The sequence below is a fragment of the Anolis sagrei genome, chromosome 2 (genome assembly GCF_037176765.1).
Source record: "Anolis sagrei isolate rAnoSag1 chromosome 2, rAnoSag1.mat, whole genome shotgun sequence".
Classification (NCBI taxonomy): Eukaryota; Metazoa; Chordata; class Lepidosauria; order Squamata; family Dactyloidae; genus Anolis; species Anolis sagrei.
This window is the reverse complement of record NC_090022.1, coordinates 59562960-59581893: the sequence shown is the minus strand read 5'-3', so window position 1 is coordinate 59581893 and position 18934 is coordinate 59562960. Positions and strand designations below refer to the sequence as shown.

The following is an 18934-nucleotide window of genomic DNA, read 5'->3' as shown; positions in this document are numbered from 1 at the left end:
TGATCATAGGGATGAATAGATCGGTCAAACCTGACTGAATCTCTAAAGGAGACCTGTGCCTGTTTTAAAAATGTATGCAGTGTTCTTAGCATACTCTTCAAACGGGGACACATTTTCTTTCTTTTGTGATATGTATTGGCAGTACAGAAATATTACTAACCCAAAACTGTATGTTTTCATATTAAATCAGGTAAATTCATTTGAAAATAAATACTGTGCATAGATATCCTATACTCTGTGAACCCCTTGATATTCTCTCTCAAATGCAGAAATGACTAATGGAAGATTTTTCCATATAGAGAAAACATTTGGGAGAGGAAGATCCAATGGAAAAGATTGTCCTCCTAGATTCAGGAAGTACTTGCTGTTGCCATCTCTTACTACATTTTTCTCGTATATTGGGAGATATTCCTAAATCTTATAGCAAGAGGGAGGAGTTTCAGGTTCACAGGTTCACAGCGAAGAATGACTTATGACATTTCACACTATGCATTACAACACAGAGATTGCACTTTAATAACTACTATGGCTGCATCCTTTCCTGAACTGAAAATCCCAGAAGGAGCCATAGCAGTTAGACTGGAATCTCAGAACTATGATTCTGTAGTGTGAATTACAGAAATAGTAGTAGAAGTAGTAATAAATAACCACTCTCATATAATTGCTGAGCAAGATAAATTCTGCAATACACATTCAGTCCCAGTTTTTTCCCCTGTGAAAAAGGACTAGGTATGAATTTAGAACCAATGTTGGGATATTTTCACCTACATGTGATTCACTCAAATTTATTTTGCCTGCCTTTGAATGCAACGTTTGCATATCTGTTCCAACAGATTTGCTGTGGCTTATGGCAACTTACAGTTAAATTTGGATGGTTTCCTCTTTCATTTCTCCCTGAGATTTCTCAAAGTAAATGGTTACCCAACTGCAGCCAGTCTATCACAGTTACATCATAACCAGTTATCTGCAAATAGTATCTTCAGAATGGCCAGAATCCAAAAAGTTACTTTAATGCACACTTGGGGATGTGAGCAGTGACTTCAAATATTAGGCTGCTACGGAAGTACAAGTCCAAACCCTCTTTGGGCACCTGGAACTAATTGCAACATTCTTTGGTTTCTGACCAACGTATTTTATGAAACAAAATCAATGAATCTCAGCATTATTTTCCACTTATTTTTCACATTTGTTTCTCAACATATAATAGCATATTTACCATCAAGTGTGTTCTCTCTTAGAAAATTATTGTAAACATACATAACTATCAAAGGTTAATGTAATAATTGATTAATAATTTAATGGTAAAAATATCAATAGTAATTGTTGGCTGCTTGATTTGGAAGAATTCAAAATATACCTTGAGTTTGTTTAGTGAGATTATCAACTCAGTTCTTTTTGATGTTTTTGTTTTGATGTTCTGTGGACATTTTGTCCCATGTGTAAGCTTCCACCGAACCCCTTCAGGGAGATGGAGGAGGGTATAAAAATAAAGTTATTATTATTATTATTATTATTATTATTATTATTATTATTACAAAGCTCCAGCAAACATGCTATGTTTCCTTCTGTTTCAAGAGACTTCTTGACAGCTGGAGATAAGGAGAATATTTTCAATGCTGATCATTTTCCACTTTGGTACAGAAGAGCTGCTGAACAGATCCCAGGAAGCTTTGTCTACTCCATCCCATTCAGTACAGGTTTGTCACATCATGAAATTGGCAGCTCTCTCTCTCTCTCTCATCTATCTATCACACTAAAAACAGTCACACATTTAATATCTCATCTTGTTCTTGTTCTTAGATAATAGTATAGCCAGGAATTGTAAATTAATTGATTATTTCAGATATCTTAATTTATATTTTCTTCAATACAGAATAAGAACAAGTATAAGAAACTCATTCATAAAACATAATGCAGAGCCATAAAATATGTCAAGGTATGGAACTGAATTGGAGGGAAAGAGTGGCATGAAGAGACTTGAATGTCATCCTAGATTTGTCTTCCAAAAACAATCTTTTGAGACAAGGTTACATTTTTGTCTTTGTCTAGAGTAGAAATAAGGAAAGAATGGTCCTCCCATGGTGTGTGACTACATCTCTCATCATCCCTCACTACTATCTCTGAGCCCCTGGTGGCGCAGTGGGTTAAAGCCCTGTGCCGGCAGGACTGAAGACCAACAGGTCGCAGGTTCGAATCCGGGGAGAGGCGGATGAGCTCCCTCTATCAGCTCCAGCTCCTCATGCAGACGGGACATGAGAGAAGCCTCCCACAAGGATGATAAAAACATCAAATAATCCAGGCGTCTCCTGGGCAACATCCTTGCAGGCGGCCAATTCTCTCACACCAGAAGCGACTTGCAGTTTCTCAAGTCGCTCCTGACACAACTAATAATAATACTACTATCTCTGCTGGTTAGGACTGATCACTGAGTTGTGATCCCATGAATTTTCAGGGTCACATGTTCTGAGTATAAGTAAAGTCCTTCCATTCTGTCTTTCACAAGGATCCTATGTTATGTTAGGCTGAAAGATGGTGATTGGCCCAAGATCACTAGTGAGCTTCATAGATGAGTTAAGATTTGAAACAATTGTCTCTCCAGTTGTTGCCCATGATAGATTCAGCACATAATATCATTTTAAAATCATCTTGTAGCATTGAGGCCGGATTTTTCTGAGTTGTTGTTTAAATATGAGGTTTGATATTTGAATTATCCATGATTTCTCTGCCTAGGTCATGAGAATACTTGGTGAATTTCTTTCCTGCTGTGAGAACATGTTAACAATAGTTAAGATAAGCCATACCATAACGTGGTTTTAATAGTCTTTGCTTTTAATATTGCAGAAACAGCAAACAAAAGCAATGTGGTGACAGCAAGTACTTCCATTCAGCTTCTAGATGACAGAAAATCTCCAGTGGTAGCAGGTAAAATTGCTGTGTCTTTTCTTCATCAATATTGTAAACAGGCTCGGCTTTCTCATGCTCCTTAGGCTGCCTATAAAAATGTTCATTTCAAGGCTGTTTAGGAAGAAAGTTCAATAAAGTGCCATTTAATGACCTAATGTCTGGGTCAGTGTAGGCCTCTGGTTCTTAAAAGGCTTGATTTTGAATGCCTTGAACAAAGGAAACTTTTTATATGTTGGTAGAGGTTGGTTTCACATAACCTAAAGGATAATTATCAACACATACAAAATCAGTGTGGGCAAGGCTGTGGATTATGAAGTCTTGTTCTGCTATTTTACCTTTTAATTAGCAGGGCTGCAGCCATATGTGTCATATTGTGCATGAGATTATATGCTTATGTCGAAGGCACTGGTTACTACTATAGCAACACCAAATCTCTTTTGCTTTTTATGCAGACTACTGGTTGCAGGCCCTCTGCGCTGGTTTCCCTGTGTAGCCCTCTCTGAGTTATTGTGTGCCGACTTTCTTATGCAGTTCTCTGCGTAGTTTCCTGTGCTGGACTTATGTAGATCTGTGTGTAAACCTTGTGTAGTCCTTTAAACCAGCCTTTTTATTGATACATACTGGATATTATTGATACATCTGTGCTGCCCCACCCCCGAGTTACCAACCCCGGAAGCCCATCCGCTGGTATTCAATCCGTCTAGATACTCTGGGGTCATGGCAATATTTAATTAATCACCATCATTACCACCCATAAAAGGGAGTTGTATAATACCAACCAGTCCATTCCTGGTAGCCATCGTTGTCATCTGCCATCTGTAATAGGATAGAGCACTTAGGCGCCAGCCATCGATTGTTAGATTGCACCAGCACTTACTCCCCTTCCCCGTCCCTCTATGCCGCACTTTATTATCATTAAGTAGAGCACTTTAGACCTAGCACTTTATTGAGATCTGCACTTTATTAGTGTGCCTTTAGATTTTGCACTTTATTAATGTGCCTTTGTGTATGTGTGCTGCTGCTAACTTATTACGATCATCACGATTACTAACGAATTGCTCCAGATTTTATGCACTTTATGAACTGTCCCATTGTAGTAGTCGGAACATCAATTACCGTCTGTTTTGCTGCTACCCATGTGGTCCCCTGCCCCCATTTGTGTATTGCTCCTGTTGCTTTTTTGTAGCGGAGGGAGCAGAAGGGGTGGTGTCCTGGAGCCTGTGATCGGAGATGTGGTGGGGAGGGGGGAGGAGGGGGAGGGGGGATGTTGGCAAGAACCTATAAGTCTAACAACAAGTATAGGAGGAAAGGATCGTATGGCTCAGAATTGCGGCATGGAGGGGGGGAGGTGTTCCACTAGCCGAGGGGCCCCCATAGAGGTCGTGGTGGGAAGGAGGAGATGCGGGAGAAGGAGACCTCGAATTCGGCTCAATTCGGACCGCTTATCTAAATTGACTATTCCCAACCGGTCTCCTAAGGTAAATTGGTGTAACCAGGTGAGCGGGCCCTCTGGCTTGAAGGTGGTGTTGTTGAACGCCAGGTCTGTCAACGGAAAGACATCTTGGATCCAGGACTTAATCCTGGAGGAGCGGGCAGACCTGGCGTGCATCACGGAGACCTGGCTGGATGAAGCGGGGGGCGTAAACCTCTCCCAGCTCTGTCCTCCAGGTTTCTCCGTGCAACACCAACCAAGAGCTGGAGGACGGGGAGGCGGTGTCGCAGTGGTCTATAGAGATTCCATCCATCTAACCAGGAGCCCCATCCCGCAGACCACAAATTTTGAATGCGTCCACCTGAGGGTGGGTGACCGGGACAGAATAGGGATTCTGCTAGTGTACCGTCCACCTCGCTGCACTACAGTCTCCCTACCTGAGCTAGCGGGGGTGGTCTCGAGCCTGGCGGTGGAGTCCCAACGGCTTCTTGTGCTGGGGGACTTCAACATTCACGCCGAGGCAACCCTCACAGGTGCGGCTCAGGACTTCATGTCCGCCATGGCAACCATGGGGCTGTCCCAACGAATAACTGGCCCCACCCACTGTGCTGGACACACATTGGACTTGGTTTTCTGTCAGGGATGGGAGCAGAGTGGCGGTGTGGAGGAGTTGTCTACCTCTCCGTTGCCATGGTCCGACCACTTCCTGATTAGATTTAGGCTCACTGCGCCCCCTAACCTCCGCAAGGGTGGAGGACCCATTAGGATGGTCCGCCCCAGGAGGCTAATGGATCCGAGTGGATTCCTGACGGCTCTTGGGGAGTTTCCCGCCGCCGCGGCAGGTGATCATGTCGAGGCCTTGGTCGCTCTCTGGAATGGGGAGATGACCAGGGCTATTGACAAGATCGCTCCGGAACGTCCCCTCTCGAGTAACCGAGCTAAACCAGCCCCTTGGTTTACTGAGGAGCTGGCAGCGATGAAGCGAAAGAAGAGGGTTCTAGAGAGCGTGTGGCGCTCAGACCCAAGCGAGTCAAACCGAACACGGTTTGTGTCCTTTTTAAGGGCATATGCCGCGGCAATAAAAGCCGCAAAGAAAACTTTCTTTGCGGCCACTATTGCGTCTGCAAAAAACCGTCCGGCGGAGCTGTTTCGGGTTGTCAGAGGTCTGTTAACTCCCCCTACTTCAGGTGGGAGCCCTGACAACTCGGCAGCGCGCTGTGAAGCATTTGCTCGGTTCTTTGCAGACAAAGTCGCTCTGATCCGCTCTGGGCTGGACGCCACATTAGATGCAGTCTCTGTGGATGTGACACAAGCACCTGCTTGTCCGATTTTGTTGGATTCTTTTCAGTTTGTGAAACCCGAGGATGTGGACAAGATGCTTGGAGGAATGAGACCCACCACGTCCATCCTAGACCCCTGCCCATCCTGGCTTCTGAAGGAGGCCAGAGGGGGATTGGCCGAGTGGGTAACGGTGGTGGTTAATGCCTCCCTTCGGGAAGGCAAGATTCCAGCGAGCCTCAAACAGGCTGTTGTAAAGCCGCTGTTGAAGAAACCATCACTCGACCCCACTAAATTGGACAACTTTCGGCCTGTTTCCAATCTTCCCTTCTTGGGCAAAGTCATGGAAAGCGTGGTGGCCTCACAACTCCAGGCATTCTTGAGAGACACGGATAATCTAGATCCGGCACAGTCTGGTTTCAGACCGGGACATGGTACCGAGACGGTCTTGGTCGCCTTAGTCGATGATCTGCGCCGGGAGCTAGACAGGGGGAGTGTGTCCCTGTTGGTGCTCCTGGACCTCTCAGCGGCCTTCGATACCGTCGACCACGGTATTCTTCTGGGGCGCCTTGCAGAGATGGGTCTTGGGGGCACTGCTTTGCAGTGGCTCCGGTCATTTCTGGAGGGTCGTACTCAGAAGGTGTTGCTGGGGGACTCCTGTTCAGCGCCACAGCCGTTGATCTGTGGCGTTCCTCAGGGTTCCATCTTGTCCCCCTTGCTGTTTAACATCTACATGAAGCCGCTGGGTGAGATCATCCGGAGTTTCGGGGTGCGGTGTCACCTGTACGCAGATGATGTCCAACTCTGTCACTCCTTCCCACCTGCTACTAAGGAGGCCGTCGAAGTCCTGAACCGGTGCCTGGCCGCTGTAATGGTCTGGATGAGGGCGAACAAACTGAAACTAAATCCAGACAAGACAGAGGTACTCCTGGTCAGTCGCAAGGCCGAACAGGGTATAGGGTTACAGCCTGTGCTGGACGGGGTCGCACTCCCCTTGAAGGAACAGGTTCGCAGCTTGGGTGTGACCCTGGACTCAGCACTGAGCCTGGAGCCTCAGGTTTCAGCGGTGACCAGGGGAGCATTTGCACAGCTTAGGCTCGTGCGCCAGCTGCGCCCGTATCTTGGGAAGTCTGACTTGGCCACGGTGGTACACGCTTTGGTCACATCCCGTCTCGACTACTGCAACGCTCTCTACGTGGGGCTGCCCTTGAAGACGGCCCGGAAGCTTCAGCTAGTCCAACGCGCGGCAGCCATGTTGTTAACGGGAGCAGGACGCAGAGAGCATACAACGCCCCTGCTGTCCCAGCTCCACTGGCTGCCGATTCGCTACCGGGCCCAATTTAAGGTGCTGGTGTTATCCTACAAAGCCCTGAACGGTTCCGGCCCAAAATACCTTGCAGACCGCATCTCGGCCTATGAGCCCACGAGGGCCTTGAGATCATCCGGGGAGACCCTTCTCTCGGTCCCGCCTGCCTCACAGGCACGTCTGGCGGGGACGAGAGAGCGGGCCTTCTCGGTGGTGGCCCCCCGGCTGTGGAACACCCTCCCTGTTGAAGTTAGACAGGCGCCCTCCTTGATGGCCTTTCGTAGGGGCCTGAAAACATGGCTCTTCGAGCAGGCCTTCAACTGAGCTACCCTGAAACGACACTGGAATGGACTAAGACTATGAATTTTGGCTATGACCCCAGAACTCGACGAAGCGGATTTTTAGTATAAGTATATGTTATGTTTGTACTGTTTGGTCTGTATTGTCGGAATTTATTGTAGACTGTTCTTTTTATGTTGCTGTTCACCGCCCCGAGTCGCCCTCGGGCTGAGAGGGGCGGTCAATAAATGCAAAAAATAAATAAATAAATAAATAAATAATACTGGTTCACAATCAGTAAAGTGATATAATAATGATTTGTTAAAGTGGGCCTCATTAATCTGAAATATAAAAGCCAATCATTTTAGAGTTAATACAAGTTGAGATTAAATGCACAGCATCTACAAGTCTGCCTACCAGATATTTCTCTGCCTTTCTTCTGCAATCTTTTTCACACTACACAATTATAACACTGTTGGTGGATCCAGACAGGCCTTTATCCCAGAAGAATCCGTGTTTTAAAAACGCGGATTTTCCTGGGAGCCTGTCCACACCCATCCCAGAAAGCGTGTACCCAGGATAATGTCTGGAGACCCTACCCCCCCCCCCCGCCCCAAAGCCCCCAGACCCCTTTGAAAAGTAATGAAAACTTACCTAGCCTCCATTACAGGCTTTGAGCAGCTCTCCTGGCTCATAGAAAAGATGTGCCAGGAGAGGGAGGGGGAGTGATTTTCCTCTCTCCTCAGCCATAGAGAATTTGTAGTTTTTGTCTTTCGCCCAACTGCAAATTGCAAGATTGCATAGGATGGAACCATAGCAGTGAAAGTGAAATCATAGGCTGGCATTTTGCATCTGGATGAATTATTTGTTGATAGTAGCAGAAAAGGAGTTCCAACTGCAGTGGTGTTGTGAATTTCAGTTGTGCATTGCTCATTGTTGTTGCATATGTGTATGGTAGAATGGAACTTTGACTTAATACACTCCTAACTTAAGAACATTTTGAGTTAAGAACCATTGCTCATCCCAGGTTTTGCTTTGATATACAATCAGTGTTTTAAGTTAAGAGGGAGCACTAGCCTGAGAGTACAAGGGCTTTAGGGCTTCAAGGGAGCAGCCTCCATGCCTCATGTTCTTGTCCATTTTGTAGATTGCTGCCCGCTTTGCTCTTGTCCACTTTGAGGAATGTTGGGTTAGTTGATTTTGTGTGGTTTTTATTCCTAGTATGTTTGGATTCATGAAAGGAGGGAGGGAGAGAGAGCAAGAGAGGAAGGGAGGCTGGAATGAGTACAGTATGAAGAAAATGATACTTCTGCCTCTCAGCTTTTTGCCTTGTGCTTCCTTGCCATAACTTTGTGCTTCTACCATTGTGCCACAACTTTGTGCAATTTTAAAGTTGATATTTATTTTTATTGTTCCATGAGAATGTGCATTTCTACATTATTTGTTACAAAGTACATTTTCTTATTTAAAATATGTAACCAAAATGGGGGGGGGGGGATTTGGGAGGCAGAACAGATTAATAGCATTTCAATGCATTTCAGTGGGAAAAATTCACTTTGAGAATTCAGTTAAGAGCTCGGTTATGGAACAAATTAAACTCTTAACTTACAGTATGATTGCACAATGGTTCCCATTCATTGGCATGTGCTCTGCAATGTTGTTATTCTGCATGGGATAAAATAATAATAATAATAATAATAATAATAATAATAATGATGATGATGATTTTGTGATACGAAATCCAGCATATAGATCTCGTTTGCTGTGACATACTGTGCTTTTGTGTCATTATTATTATTATTATTATTATTAATCATAATAATAATAATAGATTTATTACCCACTTCTCCTTGAGGCTCGAGGCAGGGTACAGCATGGTTAAAATAGTGAAATAAAGCCAACTAGTTTAAATTTACCAATACAATACAGGTTATTTATTTATTATTGTGTCAGAAATGAATTGAGTGTATAGTTATAATGTAGTTCAACAACACAAACAAACTTAAAAACTTAGCATCATACTGGATTTCCTTTGACTAGAAGCTGGCCACTTTGAGGGCCTCTGGTGTCGCTGTAAGAAGGTCCTCCATTGTTCATATGGCAGGACTCAGACTGTGTAGTAGTAAGTGGACTGCGGTTTGCTCTTCTCCACACTTGCATGTCACGAACTCCACTTTGTAGCCCCATTTCTTAAGATTAGCTCTGCATCTCGTGGTTCCAGACCGCAGTCTGATCAGTGCCTCCCAAGTCACCCAGGCTTTTGTGTGCCCAGAAGGGAGTTTCTCATCCGGTATCAGCCATGGATTTAGGTACCGAGTTTTAACCTACCACTTTTTGATTCTCACTTGCTGAGGTGTTCCTGTGAGTATCAGTTTAAAATAGACTGGGTAAGCCTGCCAGAAGATATATGTCTTGTGTTCAATGCTGACAGCTGACTTAGCTGTCGAACCTCTTCCAGCAGGCTATTTCACAGTCTAGGGGCAGTCAATGAAAAGGTCCTCTCGGTGATGATTGTCAGTTGGGTTCTTTTATGTAGGGGCTAGCATAGTGTATGCTACATTGAGGGAATGTTGAGTTGCTGCCATAGTGTTATAATCTATTGTGTAATATGAAATTATGTCATATAAGTAGCAGGTAGTAAATCTACAGGGTTATACTTCAGAGTCTTTAAGGCAGATTTTCAAATCTTTAACCATGACTTTTCAAAGACCACTGTCCCTCACCAGTTTATCCAAGCATGTGTAGTATGATAATCTGCCAATTTAGATGGAAATTCCACACATCTGATGAATCAGGCTACAGTCCACAAAAGATTATAATAATTTCATTTTAAGTTATAAGGTGCCTCATCATTTTTGCTGAAGCAGACTTACACAGTTGCCCACCTTTCAGTAACCATTCACAGAGACCCTTTGGTGATCAAGTCAGACATATAGAGAAAAGACTTTACTTATAGTCAGCAGTATGTGATACGTTTTAGCATCTAGGAAGTAGCCCTTTCTTGTATGTCTATTTATGAGTTCAGTTGTGATACAGCACAGGGTGGGATGAATGTGAGAGAATGAAAAGGTGTAAAAGAAGTAAATCAACAACCTCTGCAATGATGCAAGTGTTGATATAGGAGGAATCAAGGAGTTGTGCAGCTTGTCTTGCCTGGATGCCTGTGCTGACTGGAAGTACTTGTCTGCCTTTCTATAGCAGTTACTTCGGTTGTGGTAGCTCAGCAATTATGAGAGCTCTCATTCCACTTTGACAAAGTCTGTTCTACAATCCTTGGCTAATATCTTCAAAACTGCAGAAATGAGGATTAGTTTAGAATACCCACACTCTCCCATTCAGACTCTTCTTACAGTACAGCAAAGATGTGACACATTTGTATCTCCCCCAGAGGATCAATTTATAGATGCCAACTCTCCCAGTAAGCATGGTCAGAGGTTAAACAGATTGCGTAAATTGTCCCAACATGCCTTTGGAGAGCCAATAATTGCAGGGTGTTAATTTATCAAATATAGGCATTAGGCCTGTTTGATCAAGAAAAAATTTGTTTCTAAATTCGATTCTTAATTGGGGTGTTTTTTTGTTTCGATATTAAAAATATTTACAAAACTTTCCAAAAAAATGTTTTGTTATTTACGAATTTTCGTTATTATTTACAAAACATTTTAGAAAAAAAAAATTTCTTGATCAAACAGGCTAAGTGTGAATGTTGCAGTAATGGTCACCTTGATTAGCATTGAATGGCTTTCTCCCACCCTGGACATTCCATAGATAATATTAGATGATATATAACTCACCATTTGCCTAGTTTCCAACAGACCTCTGAGGATGCCTGCCATAGATGTGGGCAAAATGTCAGGAGAGAATGCTTCTGGAACATGGTCATACAGCCCTGAAAAGTCACACAAGCCGGATGGCGCGCGGAGGCCGCTTGTGAGCCCGCGCGCGCCATCCAATGGGCTCCGGCTCCTGCGCCCCCCTCCTCCTCCTCCTCTTCCTCCCAGCTGGGAGGAAGAGGAGGAGGAGGAGGAGGAGGAGGGGGGCGCAGGAGCCAGAGCCGGATGGCGCGCGGAGGCCGCTTGTGAGCGCGCGCGCGCCATCCAATGGGCTCCGGAGGAAGAGGAGGAGCCAGAGCCGGATGGCGCGCGGAGGCCGCTTGTGAGCCCGCGCGCGCCATCCAATGGGCTCCGGCTCCTGCGCCCCCCTCCTCCTCCTCCTCCTCCTCCTCTTCCTCAGGAAGAGGAGGAGGAGGAGGAGGAGGGGGGCGCAGGAGCCAGAGCCGGATGGCGCGCGGAGGCCGCTTGTGAGCACGCGCGCGCCATCCAATGGGCTCCGGAGGAAGAGGAGGAGCCAGAGCCGGATGGCGCGCGGAGGCCGCTTGTGAGCCCGCGCGCGCCATCCAATGGGCTCCGGCTCCTGCGCCCCCCTCCTCCTCCTCCTCCTCCTCCTCTTCCTCAGGAAGAGGAGGAGGAGGAGGAGGAGGAGGGGGGCGCAGGAGCCAGAGCCGGATGGCGCGCGGAGGCCGCTTGTGAGCGCGCGCGCGCGCCATCCAATGGGCTCCGGAGGAAGAGGAGGAGCCAGAGCCGGATGGCGCGCAGAGGCCGCTTGTGAGCCCGCGCGCGCCATCCAATGGGCTCCGGCTCCTGCGCCCCCCTCCTCCTCCTCCTCCTCCTCCTCTTCCTCAGGAAGAGGAGGAGGAGGAGGAGGAGGAGGGGGGCGCAGGAGCCAGAGCCGGATGGCGCGCGGAGGCCGCTTGTGAGCGCGCGCGCGCCATCCAATGGGCTCCGGAGGAAGAGGAGGAGCCAGAGCCGGATGGCGCGCTCAGCAGCAGCCTCCATGCCATTAACGAGCGGAGCTTCAGCTCGTAAAATACATGGGGCTGCTGCTTCGATATTTTTAAACCCTTCCGGGTTTAAAAATATGTTTTGATATCGCTTCGGATATGCAAAAAATAACGATTTTAATACGAAATAACGAATTAACGAAACGAAACCGACAGGCCTAATAGGCATGCATGCAAAATCAAACAATGGGGATTGTATAACTTTCCTTTGGGCATATCCTTGTCATTGTTGAAGGAAGGGATGCTTTGGTGGAACGGGACCATACTGTTGGCCATTAAAATGCTAACATAAGCATACATTTTGAATTTGTCTTCTCAGTCCAAGATATACAGTCACACTTGACTTTCTGTGTGTGAAGCATATACAGGAATAGGGCCTGAGGTGCGTTCTATTTTTCTTTCTTTCTTTTTCACTGAAGGTCAATGGTAGTTTAACCACATTAGACCTTTGTTTCTATAAATACTGTAAACAATTTGAATGATTATAATATTTTCATTTTGTAATGAGTACTGCAGTTTAAATAATCCTTTATTTCTTTGTAATAAATCACTATCAGGAGATATCCATTGTAGCCAAGCTTTTCCAGATGTCCACTTACTATGTTCTTTTAGACAGGACAGGTGATGAATAGATATTGAATACATTTACATGATCATAATAAAGAGTACTAAATACATTTGAAACAGTCAGTAAAATCTACCACATAAACTTCATGGATGTGAGTGATGCCACTGATAGTTTTAAGATCCAATTTGTCTACTACTGGAACAGTAATTTCTCTTTACATTTGCAAGAATGTCTTCTCTGGTCTTTGAGAGATAGGGATGCAAAAGTTATATGCATGCATGTTACAAACCAATATCATCAAAGACCAAAGAGATTTATGTCTTTATGATATGAATTGTTCCAGAGCATTGAACTGCACACCTCCATTTGCCCCAACGTCCACAGATTTCAGGCACAAGGTCTGTAAACTTGCAACCAGACCTGTATTTAATCTGCTACAAAAGCTTTTGACCACTACATTCACCCAATTTAGATTGACTATTGCTGGGTAATAGACACATTACTGCATGTTCTTGTAATACACTATTAAGCTCAGTACAGAGTTCATAAATCACAGAAATGATGTGATGAATTTCAGATGAATGACAGACGTTTGGTCTGTCACCTATGACCCTTCCGGAATTAGCCTGACTTAGAATAATAGAATCATAGCATTGGAAGAGACCTCATGGGCCATCCAGTCCAACCCCCTGCCAAGAAGCAGGATAACTTTTGTCCAAGACTTGGACAAAAGTTATCCATATCTTTGTCACATCACATCCTGGTTACCACAATTATTTCTATGTATGGCTATGCTTCCAGAGACCTTAGTGGATTATCTCTGTCTTAACACTGACAAGGGTGTGTCCCTTTGGTGTTTCTAGGTCTCTCTGTGGCTTTTGATACCATAGACCATGGTGGAATTTTGGAAAGTCTGGGGAAATTTGGAGTTGGAGGCACTGTGCTGTGTTGCAGTAGTTCCGGTCATTCCTCTCAAGAAGATTCCAGATGGTGGAGCTTGGGGTAGCTGCTCCTCAAAAAATGCTCATGGTATATTACATACTACAGAATGTCATTTCATCCTCTATGTTTTTTAATATTGACGTGAAACCTCTGGGAGAGATCACCCATAGACATGGAGCAGGGTGCTATCAGTACACTGATGACACCCAAATCTATATTTCTCCATGCTTTCGAAAACAGCTTAGGCTAAAGATGGCTTGTCTCTTCTGAATAAATGCCTGGATGAGGAACAACAGATTGAAATTGAATCCAGATAAGACAGAGGTGCTTGGCATCAAGGGTCCTAACCTGGGGATGGAGGTGTGTCAACCAGTTCTGGATGTGATTACACTCCCCCTGAAAGACTGTGTTTGCAGCTTGGGAATGCTCCTGGATCTCTCTCTCCAAATTTTAGCCCAGGTAGATGTGATATTCAGGAGTGCTTATCACCAACTTCAGCTGATATGTCCCTTCCTACAATCAGAAGACCTAAAGATGGTAGTGCATGCACTGGTAACCTCAAAGTTGGACTTCTGTGCTTTATTTTGGGATACCTCTGTAGCAAGTTCAGAAACTCTAATGAGTTTAAAACATGGCAGCTAGATTGGTTACAGGAACATCTAGAAATGAGGACATAACACTCATACTAAAGTCACTCCACTGGTTGTCAATTTAGTTTCCGGGAAAAGTACAACATGCTGGTTTTGACTTTTAAAGCCCCACATGGTTTCAATTCAGGTTACCTACAAAATTGCCTTTTTCCATACAATCTGCTCTGGACACTGAGGTCTTCTGAGTGGCAGCTACTCCAGCCAGTCAAAATCCAAGTGGCAATTGTCATCCAGCTGCTTTATCACTGTGGAATTTTCATCAGCTGCTTTAAGACTGTGGAATTACCTGCCAGAAGAGCTTCAACAGCTATGACAGCTGTCAGAATTTAAGACACAACTGAAGACTCATCTCTTCTGGCAGATCTACCCAATCCATTTTAGCTTGTGAATTTTAATTTGCATTTCATCAGTGGATTTTAACTTGTATTTTAACTCCATCCAACTTGTTGTATATGTTTTAATAGTGTTTTATCTCCTGTTTAAATAATGATGTTGTACCCTGCCTTGAGCTGCAGGGAGAGGGGGTAATACATTGATGATGATGAGTGCAAAATGCAGTATTCAGGAATCACATTACTTGATTGTGAAAGCTCTTTCAAATTTGCAGTTAGTTTTTCAGATGTAATTTAAGGTGTTGGCTACAAATCTTGAATGGTTTAAGACCTTCCTTTTTAAAGAATTTCCTGTCTTGTTGTGAACTTGACCACACATGAACATATTCAGGAGGATCAATCTCTCAATACTATTACTTGAAGAAGCCTCCTTCATGAACACATGGGAGAGGCTTTCTCCGGTGTCACTTCCAAACTGTGGAATACATTCCATACAGAATTACTGTCAGTCTCCACTCTCACTAGTTTAAGGGAAGGCATTCAGATACAAATTTGTGATTTGTCATTTAAACTGGTAACGAATATCCACATAGTTAAAGCCATAGTATTCCCGGTAGTAACCTATGCATGCAAGAGCTGGACTATAAGGAAGGCTGAGCAAGGGAAGATAGATGCTTTTGAACTGTGGTGCTGGAAAATTCTGAGAGCGCCTTGGACCACAAGAAGATCAAACCAATCTATACTCCAGGAAATAAAGCCCAACTGCTCGCTGGAGGGAAGGATATTAGAGGCAAAGATGAAGTTCTTTGGCCACATAATGAGAAGGCAGGAAAGCTTGGATAAGACAGTGATGCTGAGGAAAATAGAAAGAAAAAGAAAGATCAGCTGACAAAGGGCAAGATGGATGGGAGGTATTCTTGAAGTGACTGGCTTGACTTTGAAGGAACTACAGGTGGCCATGGTTGAGAGGGAGCTCTGGTGTGGGCTGGTCCATGAGATCACAAAGAGTTGGAAGCAACTGAACCAATAAACAACAACAAATTTAGAATTAATTTAGTGGTTTGGTAAATTTGTGGGCTTTAAGGACATTCATTTTTATATGATATTATTTTCTTCTGCTATACTCCACCTTTTTTAAAAGAAAGGCTGTGTGTGTGTGTGTGTGTGTGTGTGTGTATGTGTACAACACAAATGCACTCTTATGTCCATTCTATTGTGTGAGACACATTGCTCAAATATCTGTTGAGTTACTGTCACGAAAATAAAGTTTTTTTAAAAAAGTGGACATTTTTAAGAGGATGTGTGCTAATTAGAGCTAATAAAGGAATACATTCATATAATGCATGCTTAGCATTTTTGAAAATTTGAATAACTCTAAAGTATGTGAAGACTGAACACTTTAAAGAACAGGAAAGACTACAGAACATTAATAATGTATAACAGATGCAGCGCCTATATCTCATTCAAGATAGCAGGCTGACCATCTGGTTTGAATGCCATCAAACACTTTCTTTTTATAAGGTAACAGGTTACAACCAAAAATAGTTTCTTATTGGATAAACTGGTTCATGAAAATAACAGGTGCTTTCATCTCAATGTCGGTTTCTCATAACTGCATTTTGCGTTCTCTGAAATTTGTGTAGCCCAGGTAGGGGCTACACAAACTAATATTTGGGTTGTAAATACAATGACAGCTAAATTTGCTAGGAAGCCTTCATTGAAGGATTCCATAGAAAGCTTTGTGGAGTTACAGATATAACATCTGTCAGATTTTAAACACTACATTTTTGCTGACATCCCATAATTACTAATAAGGCATTTGTGTCTAAACCCATGGGAAGGATAAAATGAGTTTCATTTTCTGCCTCAGTGTTTTAACAAATCCAGGGAAGCACTATAGGATATTCTATATTTTGACATGTAGTACATATCCTTCAATATTTTAGCTGAAAACTGGGGGATGTATTGCCAAGATAGAAGCTATTAATGAGGATGAACAGACAAAGTAGAAGAGACCGTAGCAACTTGCTTTTGCCCAAGTCTTCTCAGTTATTCACATGGTAATGGATGAAACCCACTCAAACATTTGCATATCAGGCTTCGCAATTGCACCCTTCACACTTGATTAATCAACATTGGCTCTTTCTCTCACCCTGGACATTTCACAGGTATATACACTCCACTTGCTTTATCACCACCTGATCCTCTGAAGATGACAGCCACAGATGCTGGAGAAACATCAGGAGAAAATGCTGCTAGAACATGCTGCCATATAGCCTGGAAACCACAGAACACTCTAGTGACTCTAGACGTGAAAGTCTTCGGCAATACATTAATACTAAAACCCACAAGCAGGCAACACTGTTCTGAGACTACTTAAAAGCATATAAATTGCATATTTGAAAGTTATATACATTGAGCTACATACTTGGAAATTTCACAAAAAAAGTACAGTAAAACAGTACAGTACTTGTAACAGCAATGCTGGATATGAATATTTGGTGTTGTACTAGGTAAAATAAATTCTTACACATTAAATTGCATTTTTATAAACATCTATTCCTCAGCTGATGTTTTCTAGAGCCCCTATTTTTACATGGGTTTAGACACAAATGCCTTATTAGTAATTATGGGATGTCAGCAAAAATGTAGTGTTTAAAATCTGACCGATGTTATATCTGTAACTCCACAAAGCTTTCTATGGAATTTTTCAATGAAGGCTTCCTAGCAAATTTAGCTGTCATTGTATTTACAACCCAAATATTAGTTTGTGTAGCCCCTGCCACTTGGTCTGATAATGAGCTCTGGAAAAATTGAAAGCTGGCATACATTTGGAGTTTTAATTAATAGTAGTTTAGTTAATACCTAATAAAGATATTGCCTGCCTTTGGGCTTTGGTCCTCATTGGCAATGACTGTCTCACATTTCTGAGACAGGTCTTTCCCAGAGCTGCTTACTTTTAATGAGACAAGCAGAAGACTGAACCTTTGGCACACATTGATTGTGTTCAAATTAATTTATCTCAGTTTAGTGATGAGTAACAAGCTAATTGCATATATGTGAAGCATCATCCCCCCCCCCCCTTTTGCATGACTTCCTTTACAATTAAGATCAGACTTCTTTACCTACTGGCCTGTTTTGTCCATCCTAGGGAACATTAATCTTTCCATACCTAGACTCCACAATTACCCTTTTTTTTCTCTTTCTCTTAAACACATACTTGTAAATAATATCTTTCTGGGGAAAAAAATCATTTGAAAAAATACCCCAATAACTTTGGTATAGCAAAATAGAAAGATAAATTTAATTTAAATGCCCTCAATAGGGACAAAAAGAATATTTCTTTAAAAATGAAAAAAATAGAAAGCACATTGAAAAAGAAGAATATTTGCAGTTCAGAACTTATTCTGTTTAAATGTGTAAAGAACAGCATTTTCTACATAGAAACCAATATTTCTATGAAGAAGTATTCATTCCTTCAGAGAAAATGTTTTCTATTGGGAAAACAGTGTAATTGGAGATTTATTCTCCCTAGAATTTGCATGTGATTGAATTTGCATAGAAGATAATCTATGTAGAAAGGACCAGGTGCTGCAAAAAAGAATTCATGCTGTTTCCTGTGCAGAAAATATTGTATTCTGTGCAAAAATTTGACATGTGAATTTTGTGTAGGAAAACCCCCCAATTATAGCCTTTTCCCTCGGGCAATAAAACAACATTATCTCTGCAGGAATGAATATTTTGGTGTTGAAACATTATTTTCCTCACATGAAATGCTCTTCCATGTACAGAAAATGCTCTTTTCTGTACAAAACAACCATGTGAATTTTGTCCTGAATTGTGAATAGCCTTTGAACAGTGCATTATGTTGTTTTAAAACCTATTTGTAGTGGGGAGAAAATTGCTGAAATTATTCATTGCAACCTTTGAGAAAATAAATAAATAAATATAACCTAGAAATACATGTAACAGTTTTTTAGGATCTGAAATGACATATTTTATGAGATTAAAGATGAAACTGAAGGAATGCATAACAAAAAGCTTTAAAATATTTCATTAATTTTATATTTACAGTTGGAGGGGTCCATTTTAACAAGAAACTTCACTTGATGAATTTTGATCCTTCACTTTATCTCTCTGTCAAACCTTCTTCAGAGGGTTGTTAGTAAAAAAAAAAAAAGTGCCAGTATGAGCTGCTTAAAGGGACAACCAACTGTAATGTAATAATAAATCAAATATTGATTTAAATCTGAAAGTTTAATTACATTTCTTGTCCATCATATGTTCTTTAAAGATTTGAGTGTACATGATCATATAGAACTAGTAAAAATATAAAAACTGCTGAAAAATATAGTTTAGAGCACAGTAACAAAATAAAATATCTTTCTCCAGTGATAATCCCG

At 42.7% G+C, this 18934-nt stretch overlaps 1 protein-coding gene across 2 annotated transcripts in view; it reads left to right on the top strand.

Annotated features, from left to right (window-relative positions):
• The window catches only part of CACNA2D3 (calcium voltage-gated channel auxiliary subunit alpha2delta 3), a 674683-nt gene that overhangs the window by 568695 nt on the left and 87054 nt on the right, over nt 1-18934 (top strand). For both annotated transcript variants that reach the window (XM_067463553.1, XM_067463552.1), the window contains 2 exons: nt 1576-1697; nt 2842-2922. In XM_067463553.1, the coding sequence (XP_067319654.1) occupies nt 1576-1697; nt 2842-2922 (203 nt within the window). The remainder of the gene's footprint in view (nt 1-1575; nt 1698-2841; nt 2923-18934) is intronic.